Source organism: Papaver somniferum, chromosome 11 (assembly GCF_003573695.1).
Source record: "Papaver somniferum cultivar HN1 chromosome 11, ASM357369v1, whole genome shotgun sequence".
Taxonomy (NCBI): domain Eukaryota; kingdom Viridiplantae; phylum Streptophyta; class Magnoliopsida; order Ranunculales; family Papaveraceae; genus Papaver; species Papaver somniferum.
This window is the reverse complement of record NC_039368.1, coordinates 86297648-86315238: the sequence shown is the minus strand read 5'-3', so window position 1 is coordinate 86315238 and position 17591 is coordinate 86297648. Positions and strand designations below refer to the sequence as shown.

Sequence of the window (17591 nt, the reverse complement as noted above, 5' to 3'; positions counted from 1 at the left end):
TCAGCCATGTTGGCGCTACACTGTCGGACTGTGCAACTCCATCTTCCAGGCAAAAATTTCAGTATAGCGTAACTGTTGTGCTTAACTGTTGGGACCGGTCATACAGTATTATCGACGATTTAGTAACGCTAGACACATGTTTAGTCTATGATGTGTGGCAAGGTGATAGTTCATTTTAGAAAACCTTAGGATAGCTTTGTAATTTCAGCAGTAAAAACCTTGATTCTTCGTTTTTCCTCTTTCACATTTACACCCGCCATGCTACCATTATCTATTTCTTTGTATTCTCAGTTTTTCTCAAAATCCTACAAAGACCCAAATGACCACCACCACATGTTAGAGTAGCCTCATTCTCTCTCTCGTGTAATTTAGTCGATTGGAATTAGATCAGATTGGATTGAATAGGATAAAGCAATTAACTAAGATTCGTTTTACTTTTGAGCTGGATTTGATATTACTTTAAGTAATACGAATAAATAATTAGAATACTTTGGAAGAAGATTTGGTATGATTTTAAGAGAGGAAATGAATATCGTGTTAACTTCTTTATAGGTTGGAATGGAGGTGGCGGCAGCGAAGGTACTGGTGATAGTGTTGATGGAGGTTGTGATGCGTTTCTGGTGATAGTGGTGTTGTGGCGATATTGATGGAGGTGGTGGTGTAGATTTGATGTTGTTGTGACAGTAACGGAGGTGATGCTGCTGTGGTTATAATTGTGGCAGTATTAGTGTTGCTTATGGTGGCGAAGGCGGTGATTATGACGAAGGAGATGGTGGTTGTACTGTGGGCGTAGGTGGTTATGCTAGTTGTGGTAATGGTGGTGAGTAAGAATCAAAAATACTTGAATTACTTCAGGTCTATGGTTCAACGGTAGTGATACTGGTTACGGTGGAGATGGTGGTGACGATATTGCTGGTTATTCCGGTAGTGGCAGTGGTGAAGGTATCCTCACTAGATATTTAGTGGTAAGAAATCTCACTAGGTATTCTCCACCATAACTATCAAAAATTGGTGACAACGACGGTTGTATTGAAGGTGGCATGGAGCGCATTGGAACTGGTTCGTGATGAATGAAGGATGTAATACAAAGTAATCACTTCGTGACAAAGGAACTGATGGGTAACTAAGAGAGAGACGAGGATAAGGAGGAACGTTTTTTTTAAGTAAAGAGTATTTTAGTCTTTTCATCTCCTAAGGACTACACCAAAATAGATCTTTTTATCAAATTGTAAATTTGTGTTAGGTTTGATTTGACAAAAAAGTGGCCATAAAAGGACTCCCCCTCTTCGGCCCTCCGATCGGCCATCCCTTATGGGTTTGTGATAAAAAGAGAAACCAAGCTTGGATTCCTACGATAGTTTCAATCAAGGTGAAAATCAACAGTTATTTCCGGGAAAACAAACGTTAAAACGGTCACGCATATGTAGCGTGTCTGTGATGGTCACCGACATCATTTCTATATATTGCCGATAAATAGGAAATAACGGGGTTATTTAGATCCGTTATAATCGTTTTCACACAAGTTATAACTGTTTTTATAAAGGGAAAATTGGGCGAAGGCCCTACCCATAAATTATCTATAATATCATGCCCCTAGTTAAAACACATTTATACTCATGCCCCATATTAAATATAATTTTATTTTAATATAAGATGAAATAACCAGATAAACCTTAGGTACGTAACTGCCTAAATCTACATTTCTATTGAAGAACAGAGACCATTTTCACTTTTTGGAGAGAAAAAGTAAATTTGGGAGGAGAAAACTAGGAAAAAAAACGGTTACTCATACTAATCCCAAATAATTCAAAAAAATCAGAGAGAAACAAACCGAGACCAGAAAAACAATCGATTACTCGTACTAATCCCAAATAGAAACCTGGATGGAAACAATTTGATGGTACTCAAATCAAATCAACATCGAAAAAAAGTTGAAAACGTGCAAAGAAAACAAATCAAATCAGACAAAAACCTGGAAAATCAAACATTAAAACTTTGTTCGATATTGATATTGTTACAAGCTTTCTTGTAATTTTAATTCGAATTTAATTTTTTCTAGGGATATATATATCCTATTTTCGTTTTCTCCTTCATTTAGGAAATTAATTTGAAGATGTTATTTGAGAAGTTTTAAGTTAGCTTGTATTTCTGGATCTGGTTTTCACTCTTCTTGTGGTGGTGGTGGTGGTGACAGGAGTATTGATGGTGGCAGTGATAGTGATGGTCGTGGCCGTGGATCTAATGAAGTTGAGATTGTAGCGAAATCAATTGTTGGCGGAGTTGAAAAACTTACGATCCAAGCACATTGTTTCTTTTAATTACAGTTTTCATGAAACAAACACATTCTTATTCAGTTCTAGCTCTCGTTTTTAATTCTAACAGAACAACGACAGTCATGTATGATAAAAAAAAATTTACTTTGTGTCACAAATCTAATTAATTATTACTCAACAATTTCGTGTAGAAAAATGAGCAAAAAAAAACTCTTAATGTATGTCGAACGAAAAATAAGATCAAACACATATTTAAACCCTATTATATTAGATTTATAGGGCGCATGTTCCTCTTCTTAATATCATACTAGGAAATCTTGAGATTCATGTGCATAATAGTTAACCTTGCAAAAGGTTAATTCTTCAAGTCACTTATTAGAAGTTACGGCAACCGGGAGAATAACAAAAAACAATCATCTTAATGAGATAAAAAGAACAATACACTTAGCAATGCATAACTAGTTCAGATGCACATGACTAGTATAATTAGAAACCACATATGTATTTGACTAGAAGCTACACATGCATCTGACTTGTGTAGCTAAGAATATTTGCATGTGTAACCAGGAATTACACATACATATTTGCACGTAAAGCTGAAACATACAGTGGATTATTAATTTGTACGGATAAAGAAAAAAAAACTAAACCAAAATAATTGATTAAAAATCAAAAGACAAGTAAGATCTAAACATACAATGGCCTATTCTGACTAGTGTAACTAGAAGTTACACATCCATATATAAAAGTTACACATTCTTCTGACTAGTGTAACTAGAAGTTACACGCATGCTTATGAGTAGTGTAACTAGAAGCTACACATGTGTCTGACAACTGTAATTAGAAGGTACACATGCGATTTGGCATGTGTATTCAGAATCTACACTTTCCTATAGCTTGTGTACCTAAAAAGTACATGAAAACTAACCTGCAAAAATAATTCATATCTAAAACATTCTTGTATCACGTTCACAAGATTCTTTTAGCATTATCTATGCTTATGAGTTAATCTAAAGCTATCAATGAATCATGTGAGTTCAAGGATGCGTACATTAAAAAGATTTGGCTTCACTAAAAATTATATACACATTTTAATCAAAACAACCACACACAAAAAAAGCAATTCTTCAAAAATATTAAATAATATGTGCATGTTGGGTACCAGTACTTTCTAAAGAAACAATTATTGTATAGACATCAAAAATTTTGCATGCATCTGGGTAAGGTAACTAGAAATTATACATGCATATAACTAGTGTAACGTAGAGTTACACATGCATCTGACTTGTGTAACTGAGAGTTACACATGCATATAACTAGTGTGACGTAGAGGTGAGATGCTTTCGATGACTGACAAACCAAAATGTATCAGTATCGACTGAAGACGCTCCGCTAAGAACTTTTAGGTACAATGGTAAACTATTTAATGTCAAAGCACCTTCCAACCAACGTTAGCTAGTAAGAACCACATTTTAGGAAGAAAGTAAAAGAAAGATAATAATTTCGTAAATAAGCAAGAATGTTAGTTATAAGTGAGTGAAGTTACAACAAGAAACTACGTTTATCCAGCAATAAGTAAGTGAACTAAGAATATAATATTTTGGATATGTGAAAGTGATTCATTATATTTGCATACATTATATGGGAAAATGCTATTATGTGGAAATTCACTATTAAAAAGTAAAAGGTCATGCAAGATTTTGACATACAAATTCCCCAAGTAAAACACAACACCATTATGAGTTGTAAAAACACCATTGTCTCTCCCTTATATGTTGGACAACAAAAAAAATCAAAAACATAGAAACTCATATTTCAAAAAGAACAAAAAGCTATCCAACTTCTGTCCATATTAGATTTTATATACAACTTTTGTAAATACATATCAGGTATACAAGTAAAAATCAAATAAAAATTAATATAAACGTATCAAAACCTAATACAAAAGAGAATATGCTGACATCTTATTGTCAGATACAAAATCCAGCTATTAAAGGATTCAGCAAGAGAGCTAGCGAAAACGGATTCCACCACAAAAAAATCAACAGTTACTCATGATATTTAACATGTGTATCCAAAAGTTACACATACTATTTTGCTTTTATAATCATCTGTTAAGCATGTTATTTCGCTTATTTAATCAGCAGTTACACATGTTAATAAATAACTCAGAAGTTAAACATGTTATTTCACATGTCTATCCAAGAGTTACATATGTTATTTAACATGTGTATCCAAGAGTTACACATGTTATTCAACTTCTATAGTCAGTGGTCATACATGATATTTAGCAACGATTATACATGCTTTTGTAGTCAACAGTTACACATGGTATTTAGCTTCTGTAATCAACAATTAGTTAATATGGAATAAGTGTTTCTTAACTTTTTTTTCTTCTAAAAGCCACAAACAAAATTTTTTTTTCAAATACTACTATACTCATAATTAGATTGCATTAAAGACATGAGATACCAAAACATTACCTGACCTATGATTGGTAATTTCATATGCAAACGATTTTAGAATTAGGACTTGCAAGAATCATGCACCATAAATGTCCAATGCTCATAAATTTAGACTCTACAACGCATCAAACTACACATATATCTTTCCGGAAACCCTGAATAACAAATCAATTGTGAGTTTTCTCTGAAAAATAACAAATTATTTCTCATCATCCATTCTAAACTTTAAAGACATAAGTCATTTTCAGTTCAATTTTAAAAAGTAACACAACACAAATACCTTGATTCGAGTATGAGAGGTTGTTCTTCTGCAGTAATTACTATGCTAAGAAACAACAAAAACACATATCAATAAATTCACACTAAAAGATCAGATCATAAGTTGATAACATACAATTATATGGGTAATAAAGATTAACACATGCAGATCTCAAATATGCTCTTATATTTTCGATCAGAGCAACAAATTGAGAGTCAGATCGAATTTCACTCAAGAACCCTAGAAAAAATTGGGTAAATTTTTTTATTGTTTCCCCTCAAAAGCATAATTAAGATGAGATTAAAGTAGATATATGCTGATTATGAATCACAAAAGAGAATCGAGATGAAACTGAACCTATTAGGCCATCAACATCGAGAATTTTTTTCTTCTGAAATTTAATCTTCATTAATCGATTGAACTAAAAACCAAATCGAAAACACAAACAAACAATAAATATGAACATACCTATATTTTCTTCTTCTTCTCAGATCTGTATAAAAATTGAACCAATTGATTCCGGCTACATCGATTGATTAGATCGGTTGATTTTAGAAGAAACTCAAGAAAGTAATTGATTTCAAAAGAGACTACAAGTGAAGAAAAACCTAAAAAATAAATCGCCAGAGCTCTACAAAGAAAGACAAACACAGATCAAAATGATTTTTCATGTTTCTGTTTCTATAAAATACAGAATATACATTAAAAGGTAATCTTGGCATTAAAATTTTTAGATTTTTTTATGACGTCATCATCAGAAAGAATTTCAAATATAAGCCCTAAAATTAAAAGTTTCGTGCCTCGAAATATCAAAATGTGAAACAATGGAGTTGATAGCGAAAGATTCATTTTGTGCTGTTTCTATATGTTGAACCCACATAGTAGGGGGTTATAGTAGTTTTCACTGTTCTAAAATTGAATTTACGTTTTTTCCTTCTAAATAATATTTTAACGCAATTTCTTTAGACTATTTTCCCCGTTTTCACCTCAGTTATAACCATTTTGTAAGAAAAAGAAACATAAAAATATTTTCTTACAATTCTTTATAATTTAAATTAAATACTAAAAATTACAATTACTTTTTTTTTGTATGACATTACATGTTGTATTGACCTTTTGAAAAAAAAAGAAAAAAAAGATTATTATATTTTAAAAATAAAATAATAATGTATAGAAAACGTTATATAAACGTTATTAGATCAGTTATAATTGTTTTCACGCACGTTGTAATTGTTAGATAGGAATTGTAAACTAAAATTCTTTTTTATTTTCTATTTAACCGTTATAACGCCCGTTATTTAGAATAACATATAAAGAACGTATTATTTTTCTTTCTAAATAATGTCATTTTTGCCAGAAACATGCTCACACCCGTCAAAACGCGTTATAACGGTCACGCCCAGTAATTGTGAGTCTGTGACCCGTTTTTCAAACCTTTGTTTCAAATCTCGACTGCAATCATACGCCCGTTATTTTCATGATTTATAAGGGCCGATACTAGCATTACTAAGGATGGATACAATTTAGTCGATCCAACGGCCAGGATCGCTTAAGATCTTGAGATGGTATCCGTTCTTAGTAATGCTGGTATCAGCCCTTATAAATCACGGTTATTTTAAAGGGAAATTTAGGGGGAGACCAAAAAAAAAATATTCTCATTGTCAGGCCCACAATTAATTTTAGGGTTGTTCATGGTCGGTTTTGGTTCAGTTTCTAGCCAAACCAAAATCGAAACCAATATTATTGGTTTCTAAAAATCTAAACCAAACCAATCCATTAACCATTGGTTCGGTTTCCAAATGGTTCCAGTTGGTTTCGGTTTGTCCCAGTGGTTTTTGGTTAACCAATAATTATGTCAAACCAAAAAAAAAATACACAAATTTACAGATAAAAAAATCGTAGTTGCCGATAATATTGGTTTATACAAATTTACAGAAAAAAAAAAAAAATATCAAGAATAGTTAAAGCTTACTCTAAATCTAGAGATAAAAAGAAGATATATAATATATTTCAATTTAGTTATTGAAAATTAAAAAAGAAGAAAGACGGGAAGAAAAAAGTTGTAGAAGCAGCAGTTGTAGTTGGGGGTGGAGAAGGGAGGCGACTGAGAGAAGGAGAAAGAGAAAGAGGGAGAGTATCATAATGAAATATTAGATTTAGGGTTTCTATTTATCCTCTAAATCAATGGGTACAATCTAATACTTGTAAATCAACGGCAAAAACCAAGTTTAAAAATTAATCGGTTTTCCAATGGTTTTTGGTTCGGTTTTAGAGGTCAAACCAAACCAAAACCAACACTATCGGTTTTCTACTTTCTACATCGTAACCAATCCATTAGTAAATAGTTCGGTTTGGTTTCTTCCTAATTGGTCTGGTTTGGTCCGGTTCCAGCGGAAAACTGAAACCATGTTCAGCCCTAATTAATTTTGTCTACCGTGACACCCATAATTATGAAAAATATCTACAGTGACACGCATAATTATCCAAATTATTAAAAATGTCTACATGACGGTTTATGCATCTGCATGACGGGTTATGCATACTATTTTTTTCTGGGATAACACATCATGCAGACGCATAACGAAGTATGCAACCATTTTCTCGACTGCATAACAAATTATGCCTCTACACAACAAAGTTATACATCTATAACAAGTTATGTAGCAATTGTATTACTGCGTAACTACATAAAAAATAGATGCATAACGCATTATGCAGCCATATTTTAGGATGCATAATAGGTTATGCATCCATTTTCGCGACTGCATAACATACTATGCAGATATTATTGTAGGTGCATGACAAGTTATGCAGTCTTTTTTATTGCTAGTTTCAATACTAACAAATAAGCTGATGCATAATGTGTTATGCAACCATTTTCCGGACTGCATAACTAGTTATACTTTAACTTTTGCAGATGCATAACAGGTTATGCATCCATTTTCATAGCTGCATTACATGTTATACAAACGTTTTCTCGACTGCATGACAGGTTATACAAACCAAACAACATATGCATAACATCATCATCATCTTATTTCCTGTTTCAATATCTCCCATACAAACCAAACATCATAAACACCTTTCCCATTTCTCTACAACCAACAACATTTTCACCTTCTTGTAGTCTGAGTTTCATACAAAACTTAATTTGAATCCGAGTACAAAACCCCTGAATTTAGTCGATAACAAACTAAATCCAAACCATCTCATACTCTGAATCATCTTTTTAACCTACATCAGTTCCATAAATATGCAAATCTTATGAAACGCTGATTTCAATTACAAACTCAGGTCTTATGAAACCCTGATTTCTAATCTCAATCTTCAGAAACAGATCTCTTCTATTGTCCACGACTTCAATCAATATCACCGATTTACTCGATCATCATCTTCTCGATATCCACCTCTGATTTCACTTGTCAATCTCCTTGCAGAATGATTTTTGATCGAAATCGGTTTAACGATTGATCTGAACAAAAACCTACTAGATTAAAAAAGAAAGGACGAAGAATAAAAGAAGTAATGAAAGAAAAACGAGGAACAAATAAGCGAAGAAACAATTTTAGAAATTTTGGGTGTGGGAGAAATTTTCACCGAGGAAATGGTGCGCGTCTAAAGTTTTTTATCTGTGGATTTCACAGTGCAAAAAATCTGAAAAATGGATGTGACCGTAGTTTCACTATTTTAAAACTTTCTAAAATGCGCCCACGGCCCACCATCCAGGTTTCCCTTAAAGCCTAACACCACCTGATCTAACCGTACATCGAGCATCTTCAATCGACGGCTAATTATCATTCCAAATCGAAAAGGCCTGATTTACCCTTACCAAGTTCACTAAAATCGATCAGAGGTTATAGAGGTCGTTTCGTTTTAGGCACAGTTGAGAAGGGGAGACGAGAAGAAGGAAAGAGAGAAGATCAAGTAAGTTTACTAAAGCATCGATTGAGATTTTGAGTGATTAATACTTCTATCTTCACTGTTGGAGGGATTTAAAAACAAGAGAAAATAGTTTTGAAATAGTTGCAGGCGGTAAAAATTGAAGACAAAGACGATTAGTGTGGAATTGATCGTCGAACAAGTAAGTTAATGGAACCTAGTCCTTTATTTTCCATGAATCACACGATGTTCGGTGTTAATTTGTAAATAGATGAAATTAAAATTTTGGGGGTTTTATGATTTTTCTGTAAATTGGAGATACAAATGCGTGATGTGTGTTTTAACATGTTGGATACTGAAATGGCATGGCATCTGTTTTCAGTGTTCGGTGAGATTTAGTGTTTTTAGTTTTATGATTTTTTCCCTGTTTGATGTATGGTTTTATTTTATTTATTTTTTTAGTTTTTTTTTTTAATTTTATGATTTCGGGTTCAGTTGATTTCTCCAAGTCGTAAAGGTATATAATCTCCATCACTTTTAGTCGGCACGAGTTGATTTGTAATTAGAGTGTGAAAATGTGATGTTATTTTATTTTTTATATCTAATTATTCCAGCATTTTTGTATGATTTAGTGCAAGTGTTTGTTGTTTTCTCTTTGATAGTGATTTGTATGTTGTAAGGAGCTTTGACCTTGTTGTAAATAAATTTCTGAAGATATATAGTTGTCATTGGTACCATCACGTCTTTGGTGATTATGAACTTGGGTATGATATAGCAGTATGAGAATGAAACTGATAAGCAGTCAACGTAATTGGTTGTTTAGTATTTTGTTGTTTTTAGTTGAAATCAATGTTAATTTTGCTAATCAGTTGTAATGTTAGGATTTGGGTTGTTATATGAAGGCATCCATGGACTGTTAATCAGCCAAACTATGTAATGCTAGTATCATATAGGACTTTGCGGTATATGTCCATGTTATATATGATTTAATGCAACTGTTTTCTTGTTTAGGTAAGCTATGTCCAGCAGTTCTTGGTCAACAACTCATGCATCAAAGTCAACTAACAATGAAGCTGGCATTAGTCAAGAAAGCATTATTGGTATGTTGTTTTCTTTTACTTTATTGCTTAAATAATTCTTTACTTTATTTATATGTTTGGTGGTTGGAATTTGTAAATGCTGCTTGATCGTCCATGGTTTGATAAGTTGAACTCTTGTTTTCATTTGAACTCAGCCTTAAATCAAGTCTAATGAGACTATGCCGATGCTGCGGAGAACTCGTTTCCAATCAACTCATTTGATATGAAATTTATACTGTTGATATATATTAATAATATCTTTTGGAATAATGAATGTGATTGGATTATTGCATCAATGATCTGCCAATTTTCAACGTGGGTTAACAGACCCTGGTGATAAGGTGCTAATTTCATTATGTGTTAGTGTTTAGCTACTGTACACACTTGGGTATACAAAGATAGAGACATTCAGGTCTTACTCTTGCATAGTTAGCCACACTAACCGTTATGGTAGGACAATAGAGTTGACTATTTATGGAATTTGTGCTTGCTGTGCTGATTAATGATGTGTCTCCATTTGTGTTAATCTACTGTTATGAGTATTACTAGTCGCATGGCCTTGCTTTGGTTTGTAAGCTTTAGAACACATTTTGATACATTTGGTGATTATTAATATGCACTGAGAAATGCTCTGGGACATCCTTTGTGGGTTTGTATGAATTTATTCAATTTATGCCCGATGATAAGCATGTTCAAAAGAAACTATTATCAGTTTAGGCGGGTTGATTTGTTTATTATATTTTCTCATGTTTGAAACTGGCAAACAGTGAAAGTGATGCGGTTATCACTGTCACTAAATTTATGGTGCATTTTTAAGGGTAATTGTAGAATTGTCAAGTTCCGTACTTAGATCTTGAGAATATGTATATGATAGTTCAGTAGTTCACATAAGCTTGTGCCGTTAATTGTTAGTCTCGAAATTAGACTAGAGCTGTGCTAAAATGTGTGATGATGGATTATCTTATTGGTGGTACAAGTGAACCATGATGCTCTTGTGGGTGTAGCTTTTATAATTTGTTGATATCATGTTAGGACTAAAGCGGTAAACGTATATGCTTCTGTAGAGTTTCATTTGTGGTGTACAACACTTTTAGTATCATTCTTGATCGTATAAATGTTTCACTATTTCCTTGAAATTATTAAAGAAAGGGAACTGATTAAGTACCTCATTGTATTTTTTTAATTTGCGAGTCCTGTATCAATGGTTTCATATTTTCATTGCCGCCAAGAAATTATCCATGATGTGGATAAGTGGTACTACTATCTGAAATAACACTAAGGTTTAGACTTTAGGGACTGCAGTACTCATAAAGGCAGAATAACACATGGCCGTAAAATGTGTTAACAAGATAGAATGGGTCATTAATTACTCTTTATTTTAATTTTCAATTATGTTATTCTAAGTTTGTGTTGTTATGTGAATTTCAGGGTATTACTGATACTGAACATTTGGTTTTTATGATTACTGAATTTAGAGTGTTTTCCTGTTTTGGCATAAACTTAATTTAAGGGCCTATGCTGAATATTTTTTATTTTTTTGCTTTTGGTTGTTACGAGATGAAGAATGTACAAATAATCAGCAGCAAGAGTGTGATCAAGAGAACAGAGTGTATAATGAGTTCATGAATGTCCGGAGGAAAAAAAATTTTGTTTGCAAGGAGAAAATCGGGAAAGAGATAGTTAATGTAGTCGACGGACTTGAACTGCATACGAATGTTTTCAGCCCTTCAGAGCAGAACAAGATAGTTAATTTTGTGCATCAACTTGAGAAACAGGAACAGGCAATAAAACGTAAGCTACATGTGAATTTGTGTTTTCCTGTTGAGCACAAAATTTTGAATCAATTTTACTGCAATTCTTTACTTTGAAAAAGTCTGTGCAAACTATTTCCTCATTTGGGGTTTCCACGAAATTTACTTGATCCAATTCTTTAGGCCACCGAATGATATTGTATTGAAGTCATATGGGTCCACCCTTTCGTACGTTCAGGAACAATCTAATACTTGTGTATGTATCTTTTTGTAGAGTGCCCAATTGCTGCTCAGTCAAAAAAACATAAGCTACATGTGATTTTATTTTTCCTGTTGAGCTCAAAATTTTGAATCGATTTTACTGCAATTCTTTACTTTGAAGTGAAAATCAGTGCAAAGTATTTCCTCATTTGGGATTTCAACGAAATTTACTTGATCAATTGTTTAGGCCACTGAATGATAATGTATTGAAGTCATATGGGTCCACCGTTTCATACGATCAGGAACGATCTAATAGTTGTGTGTGTGTCATTTTGCAGAGCGCCCAGTTGCTGATCCTTGCAACCATGGGAAGGGAAAGGGACGGGTATCCATACAATTTGGTTGCTGTTATGACAATGCGCCGGTAAACTTTATATCTCATGGCTGAAATGTTACTAGCTGGTCATCTTTATTGTTGAATATTAATGGCCATGGTCCATGCAAATTAGATTCATGTCATCATGGCATAATAGTCTTTTTTTTGTGCCTAGAATGTCGGTGCCGAAAGTAACATAAAGATAGCAAAATACCAAGAATGTATGTAGTAGACTGCATATTGAACTTGGGTTTGAACATACTGTTTTGTATGAACTTCTGCTTTTGTATTCGAGGTTTTAAGTATACGTGTGTAGTAATGACGTCGGGAAGTGCTGTGTACTCATTCCTTTATAAAATGCTTATTTAAAATGCATTTGTACTCTAATTGTATAGCATCTTAACTATTATAAATTCGAAGCCGTATATTTATTCTGTTCAAGCTTCTTCTATCATGGTGGTTAGGTAAGTTGCTTGCTAAGAGTTCGTTATATGCGTTTTTTTCCGATCAAGCTAAAACCTTTATTTCATTTGTGATTGTGTTGTTTTACTTCTGGACTGGGCTAGGATTTTTGATTAATTTTCCTTTGTCTTTAAACATTAGCTAGCACCATGGTAGTGATGTGTTTGACATATTTAAAAACTGGTGCTGGCTAATGGTCCGTCTTAAACTTAGTTAGACATGAATTTATTTTAGTTACTACGATCTACATTCCAAGTTTCTTGGGTCGTCAAATATGTATGCATATGGGGTTTGAGTGGTTGTTTTGATGTTTAAAACCTTGTGATTCAGTTAAGATGGTTCTGTTGGAATGAGGAACTGACCATTCCACTCTTGTTGTTGTAGTTACATGAATGCATTTTCATCATTCCTTACATTTTATATTATTTATATATGGCATTATATAACTCTTCGATCTTTTAAAGCTAAAATCTAAACTTGCGTAAATGTGCTGGTAACTTTCTAATTTTCTTTTGCTATGGGATTTAGTTAAGCTTGTGCTTGTTGATATGCTCCCCTGTTCTTTACATTTTAATATTTATATTATGTTTGAACCCTTGATAAATATTGTTATACCTAATTTTTAGCTTTCAATTGACAGGAAGAAAACCCCCCTCGAATCCGTCGTGATATACCTGCCAACCCAATACCTTCAATTCTACAGGATATGATAAGAAAACTAGTGGAATTGCATGTTGTTCCACCATCTTGTGTACCCGACAGCTGCGTCATTCAAATATTTCATGTAGGAGACATTATGTTACCTCATATTGACAATGATGATTTTGCTCGTCCAATCTCTATAGTTTCCCTTCTTAGTGAGTGCGACATAGGTTTTGGGTCAAATATAATTAAACAGGGTTCAGACTTAAGCGGCCCGATTGCAGTTCCTCTTCCGGTGGGGTAAGTTTTATCAAAATTCCTCCCATCGTATATGTTTTTATTGTTTTTCTTATTTATATTTAATGGATTATTTTGGCTACTTCTGTTTCAGGTCTGTTTTGGTTTTGAAAAGGAATGCTGCTGATGTTGCTAAGCACTGTGTTCCAGCTGTTCAAAGTGAAATGTAAAATTTATAATTTTAGCTACCTAAATAATCATTTTAGCTGCCTATATTTCATTGTTTGCATGTTTTGGTTTTTAGGATTTTAATTATATTTCGGAAAATAAAAGAATGGAATCGTCCACATGGTTTCGTTGTTGAGCCAAATTTAAGGAGACTTGCACCGCTGTCCTATGAATCTGATGATTCCTATGTGTTACCATTTGACGTGAAAACTCCTTTTCCTACACCGCCTGCAACTGGGTATAAAAGGTAACGCTAATCTGTACTTTGTATTTCATCTTTCGCAAAATATTTATGATGACATTGTACATGGTATATGCTCTCCACTTGCCAAAAATTGGACATAACTAGTGTGCATATTGTAGGAATTAGTTATGCATATCTTGATTCCTGTCGTTGATTGTTTTCTCCTGTCTGGTATATGATGTGAGAGTAATCTCCTTGTCAATCGGATTGTATCTTGAAGAGACTGATCTTTCTTATATATGTCAGATCTGATTTATTATGTTCTGGCAGTTCTGGGTGTTAAAAATGTTAGAAATAGGTTCTGGAGGAAGTTTAAATAACCAAATAGTTAGGTTCAGTGAGTGGGCTTTTGCCCACCTATCTGTGCTGGTTAAATCCATTAGTTAGTTGAATTAATATGACATGCATTTCCTCAATCATGTACCTGTGACATGTCTTGAATATTGCAAATATCAGCTTATGACTTTGTCTGCTTATTCTAATTTTCAGGAAAGCGTGGCGCCTTGGGCCGCGCTTGTTTGAGCGTTCGACCAAACGCAGCTAGCTCTAATCCATCCTAAATACAGAAAACATACACGAGTGCCTTCTAGAACTTTAGGGTGTATTCGTTAAAAAGGAAGAGGCTACAGTCAAATACTCAGTTGTATTTTGCTCTTTCTTCTTTTGTCTTCTTTAAATAGAACTCATAGTCTCATACTATATAGCATTGTGTTTTAGGGTATTTTTCAGTTCTAGGGGAAAATGGAGGACACTAGTATTTTAGGGTCAAAAACCTGAAATAAGGTCAAATTTGATTAACTTTGTTGAGTTAAATTCTTCTGATTGGAATCCAAAACTAAAGCTGTAAGCTGTAACCTTTGTTGAGTTAGAATATTATACACTATTCATAAAAAGGATGAGATGTCTGTAGCTGTAAGCTGTAACCTTTTTTTGGAGCATTGTTTTTGGAGTTGTTATTTTTCTTCCTGGCGTCATTAGGGGCGACCCTTAAAGAATTAGGGGAGATTAATAAGACAAAACAGGGTCACCTAAATCTAAAATGAAGCTATCCCTTATCTCCGATTTTTTGAAATAACAAATATACCTCAACAATCGTTAGTTAAATATATAATCGGTAGGGTAAGAACATAATCGGTTGGCTGCTTGTACATATGTAACTTGAAAATATTGTTATTTTGAAATAACCTATAATCGGTGGACTGGTAGTTTACTTTTCTCTCGATTATGAAGTTGTCCCAAAATTGGATTTTGAAAAAATCTGGCCACCCCCATTTTTCAGATTTTGGACACTATGAAACCCACCGACAAAAAAGTACAGGGACGCACCCATTTCTTAGGTCAAAATTTTCCCAGATCCAGAATTTTTAGAATTTTGTTTTTCATTTTTTAACAGTCTCCTCTTATTCAGTTATTTGTATCTCTTTCGTTTTGATTTTCATTACAAAACCTCTCTCCGATTTGATGGGTATTCACCACGGATCCAGACCTCTCCCTGAAGCCAAGAAGAAGAAGGAAGAACAGAGTGAATTGTTGCGGCCTGACATTCCATTGAAATTGGTTGGTAGTTGCTGTTAGTTGAGTAAATGGAAGAGTTACAGATACAAAAGCTTTAGTGGGGGTTAGACTGAGGTTCTGGTGTCGATACTTCTTCTTGCTGGGATCAATTTGTCGCCAACCTAGCAGTGATTTTAAAAGGTGTTTACCAAGGGGATCTGTTGCAGTGATTTTAGTGGGTTCTGTTGGTTCGATTTGGAGGAGATTTAGCTTGTTCTTGAACTGAACTTCAACTGGAAACAAGTTGTTGATGTGAGTCATGTGACTGATTATATATACGCATTGAATGGGTTTTGTGTTGTTGAATTAATGATTGTGGTGTTTGTTTTCCAAAGGGGTTAGGACACATTTCAGAAGTATACCGAAATGGAACTGTAATGCTAATTCAAGAGAATGAATCTGGGTGAGTTTGGAAGCTATCAAAGGTTGAAGCTACAGCATGATGAGTATATCATACAACATGTTCGGGTAAATGCCTGAACCAACATCGTTTAAAAGTATAGTGAAGAAGAAATCGACAGAGAATTTCAACGGGATGTCGTACATTTGCACATTATTAAGTACATCATTATGGACATATTATGGTTTACTTAAACATGATGGCATGCTTACTATCACTATTAATGTTGCTGGTGCTATTCTTCAAGCCATATATGTTATTCTTTTCATCATCTATGCACCTAAAAACTCTAAAGTAAGTATATACCCCTAACCTAGGTTCTTCTGAATATCTACTGTCCACCGGAGTCCGAAATTCATAAATGCGATGTTTTGCAGGTTAAACATTTGAAGTTAGCAGGGATTTTAAACTTGGGGTTCTACACGACGGTAGTGCTAATTACATTTCTTGCTACCCATGTAAGCGTCCGAATTACGGTTATTGGATTCCTTTGTGCAGGATTGACTTTAGTAATGTATGCTTCTCCACTAGTATCCATGGTAAGTAAATATATATTTCCATATCCCAGTCCACATGTTGCATTCGGGCCTGAGCCATACCATACCTTGGCGAGGCTTGTAGGGATTTCTTTCTTCACTTTCACTTTTCGAATTTTGTTTCAGATTTCGGAGTTGTAGGATACAGTGAGTTAATAGTGACTGTGGTGTTCGAAGTTTCATGGATTTGCAACATCTCAGCTCTAACTTCGCCGTCTAACCACCAACACCACATGTCAATTATGATATTACCATGTGTCATTTGAAGGAAAATGATGATTACTCAAATCTTTTCTTTTCGTCAACAGGCTTTTCTTGATGCGGTCTCCTGGAGTATAGAGTTCAGTCGTAGTCCAATCATACTTGACTAGCCTTAACAACTTTGACCTGAGACAGTATGATTCAGTTTTGAAAATGGTTTCACAACATGTTATGTATCTACAAAAGTTGTTGCATAACTTGATATGCAGTCCCGAAAATGGTCGCAATGCGGCTACTTTTTTCTTAATATTGAAACCAATAAAAAATAAGGTTGCATAACTTGTTACGCACCTACAATAATATCTACATAACATTTTATGCAGTCGTGAAAATGGATGCATAACATGTTATGCATCCGAAAATATGACTGCATAATGCATTGTGCATCGAGAAAATTGTTGCAAAATCTTTTATGCATCGAGAAAATAGATGCATAACCTGATATGCATCCCTAAATATGGATGCATACTGCATTATGCAATAGTTTTTTTTTTTTGTGCGCACTAAAATCAACCAAAATAATGGTTACACAACTTGTTATAGATGCATAGCTTTGTTATGCGGTCGAGAAAATGGTTGCATAATTCGTTATGCGTCTGCAGAACGTCTTATGCATCTTTGTTGGCTGCATAATGGTTATGTATCAAGTGTTCGAAACTTTTTCCCAAAATGATGATCACCTCCATTTTTTTCGTGAAAAACAAAAATTTGATATTCTTGTTTGTATTCGTTGCGTAGCTCTCT

General features: G+C 33.9%; 3 protein-coding genes across 5 annotated transcripts; all 3 read left to right on the top strand.

Annotated features, from left to right (window-relative positions):
• The first annotated feature begins 558 nt into the window (after positions 1–558).
• Positions 559–2318, top strand: LOC113324742 (loricrin-like). The gene is made up of 4 exons (XM_026573033.1): positions 559–620; positions 723–811; positions 856–942; positions 2140–2318. Exons 1-4 carry the CDS (start codon positions 559–561, stop codon positions 2316–2318), a joined length of 417 nt encoding a protein of 138 aa, XP_026428818.1.
• Positions 2319–8861: 6543 nt separating this feature from the next.
• Positions 8862–15058, top strand: LOC113321778. The gene is made up of 9 exons (XM_026569691.1): positions 8862–8921; positions 9010–9078; positions 9888–9976; positions 11519–11746; positions 12246–12331; positions 13386–13687; positions 13779–13850; positions 13929–14099; positions 14586–15058. The coding sequence occupies exons 3-9, from the start codon at positions 9895–9897 to the stop codon at positions 14638–14640; spliced, it is 996 nt and encodes a 331-aa protein (XP_026425476.1). The 5' UTR covers positions 8862–8921; positions 9010–9078; positions 9888–9894; the 3' UTR covers positions 14641–15058.
• Positions 15059–15177: 119 nt separating this feature from the next.
• Positions 15178–17107, top strand: LOC113321779 (bidirectional sugar transporter SWEET16-like). Of its 3 annotated transcripts, none has more exons than XM_026569694.1 (4): positions 15178–15902; positions 15986–16344; positions 16428–16589; positions 16895–17107. In XM_026569694.1, the coding sequence occupies exons 2-4, from the start codon at positions 16123–16125 to the stop codon at positions 16955–16957; spliced, it is 447 nt and encodes a 148-aa protein (XP_026425479.1). In that variant the 5' UTR covers positions 15178–15902; positions 15986–16122; the 3' UTR covers positions 16958–17107. The 3 variants fall into 3 exon arrangements, with proteins under 3 accessions (XP_026425479.1, XP_026425480.1, XP_026425478.1); XM_026569695.1 differs by having other exon boundaries at positions 16713–17105; XM_026569693.1 differs by lacking the exon at positions 16895–17107 and having other exon boundaries at positions 15178–16344; positions 16428–16762.
• Positions 17108–17591: the final 484 nt, after the last annotated feature.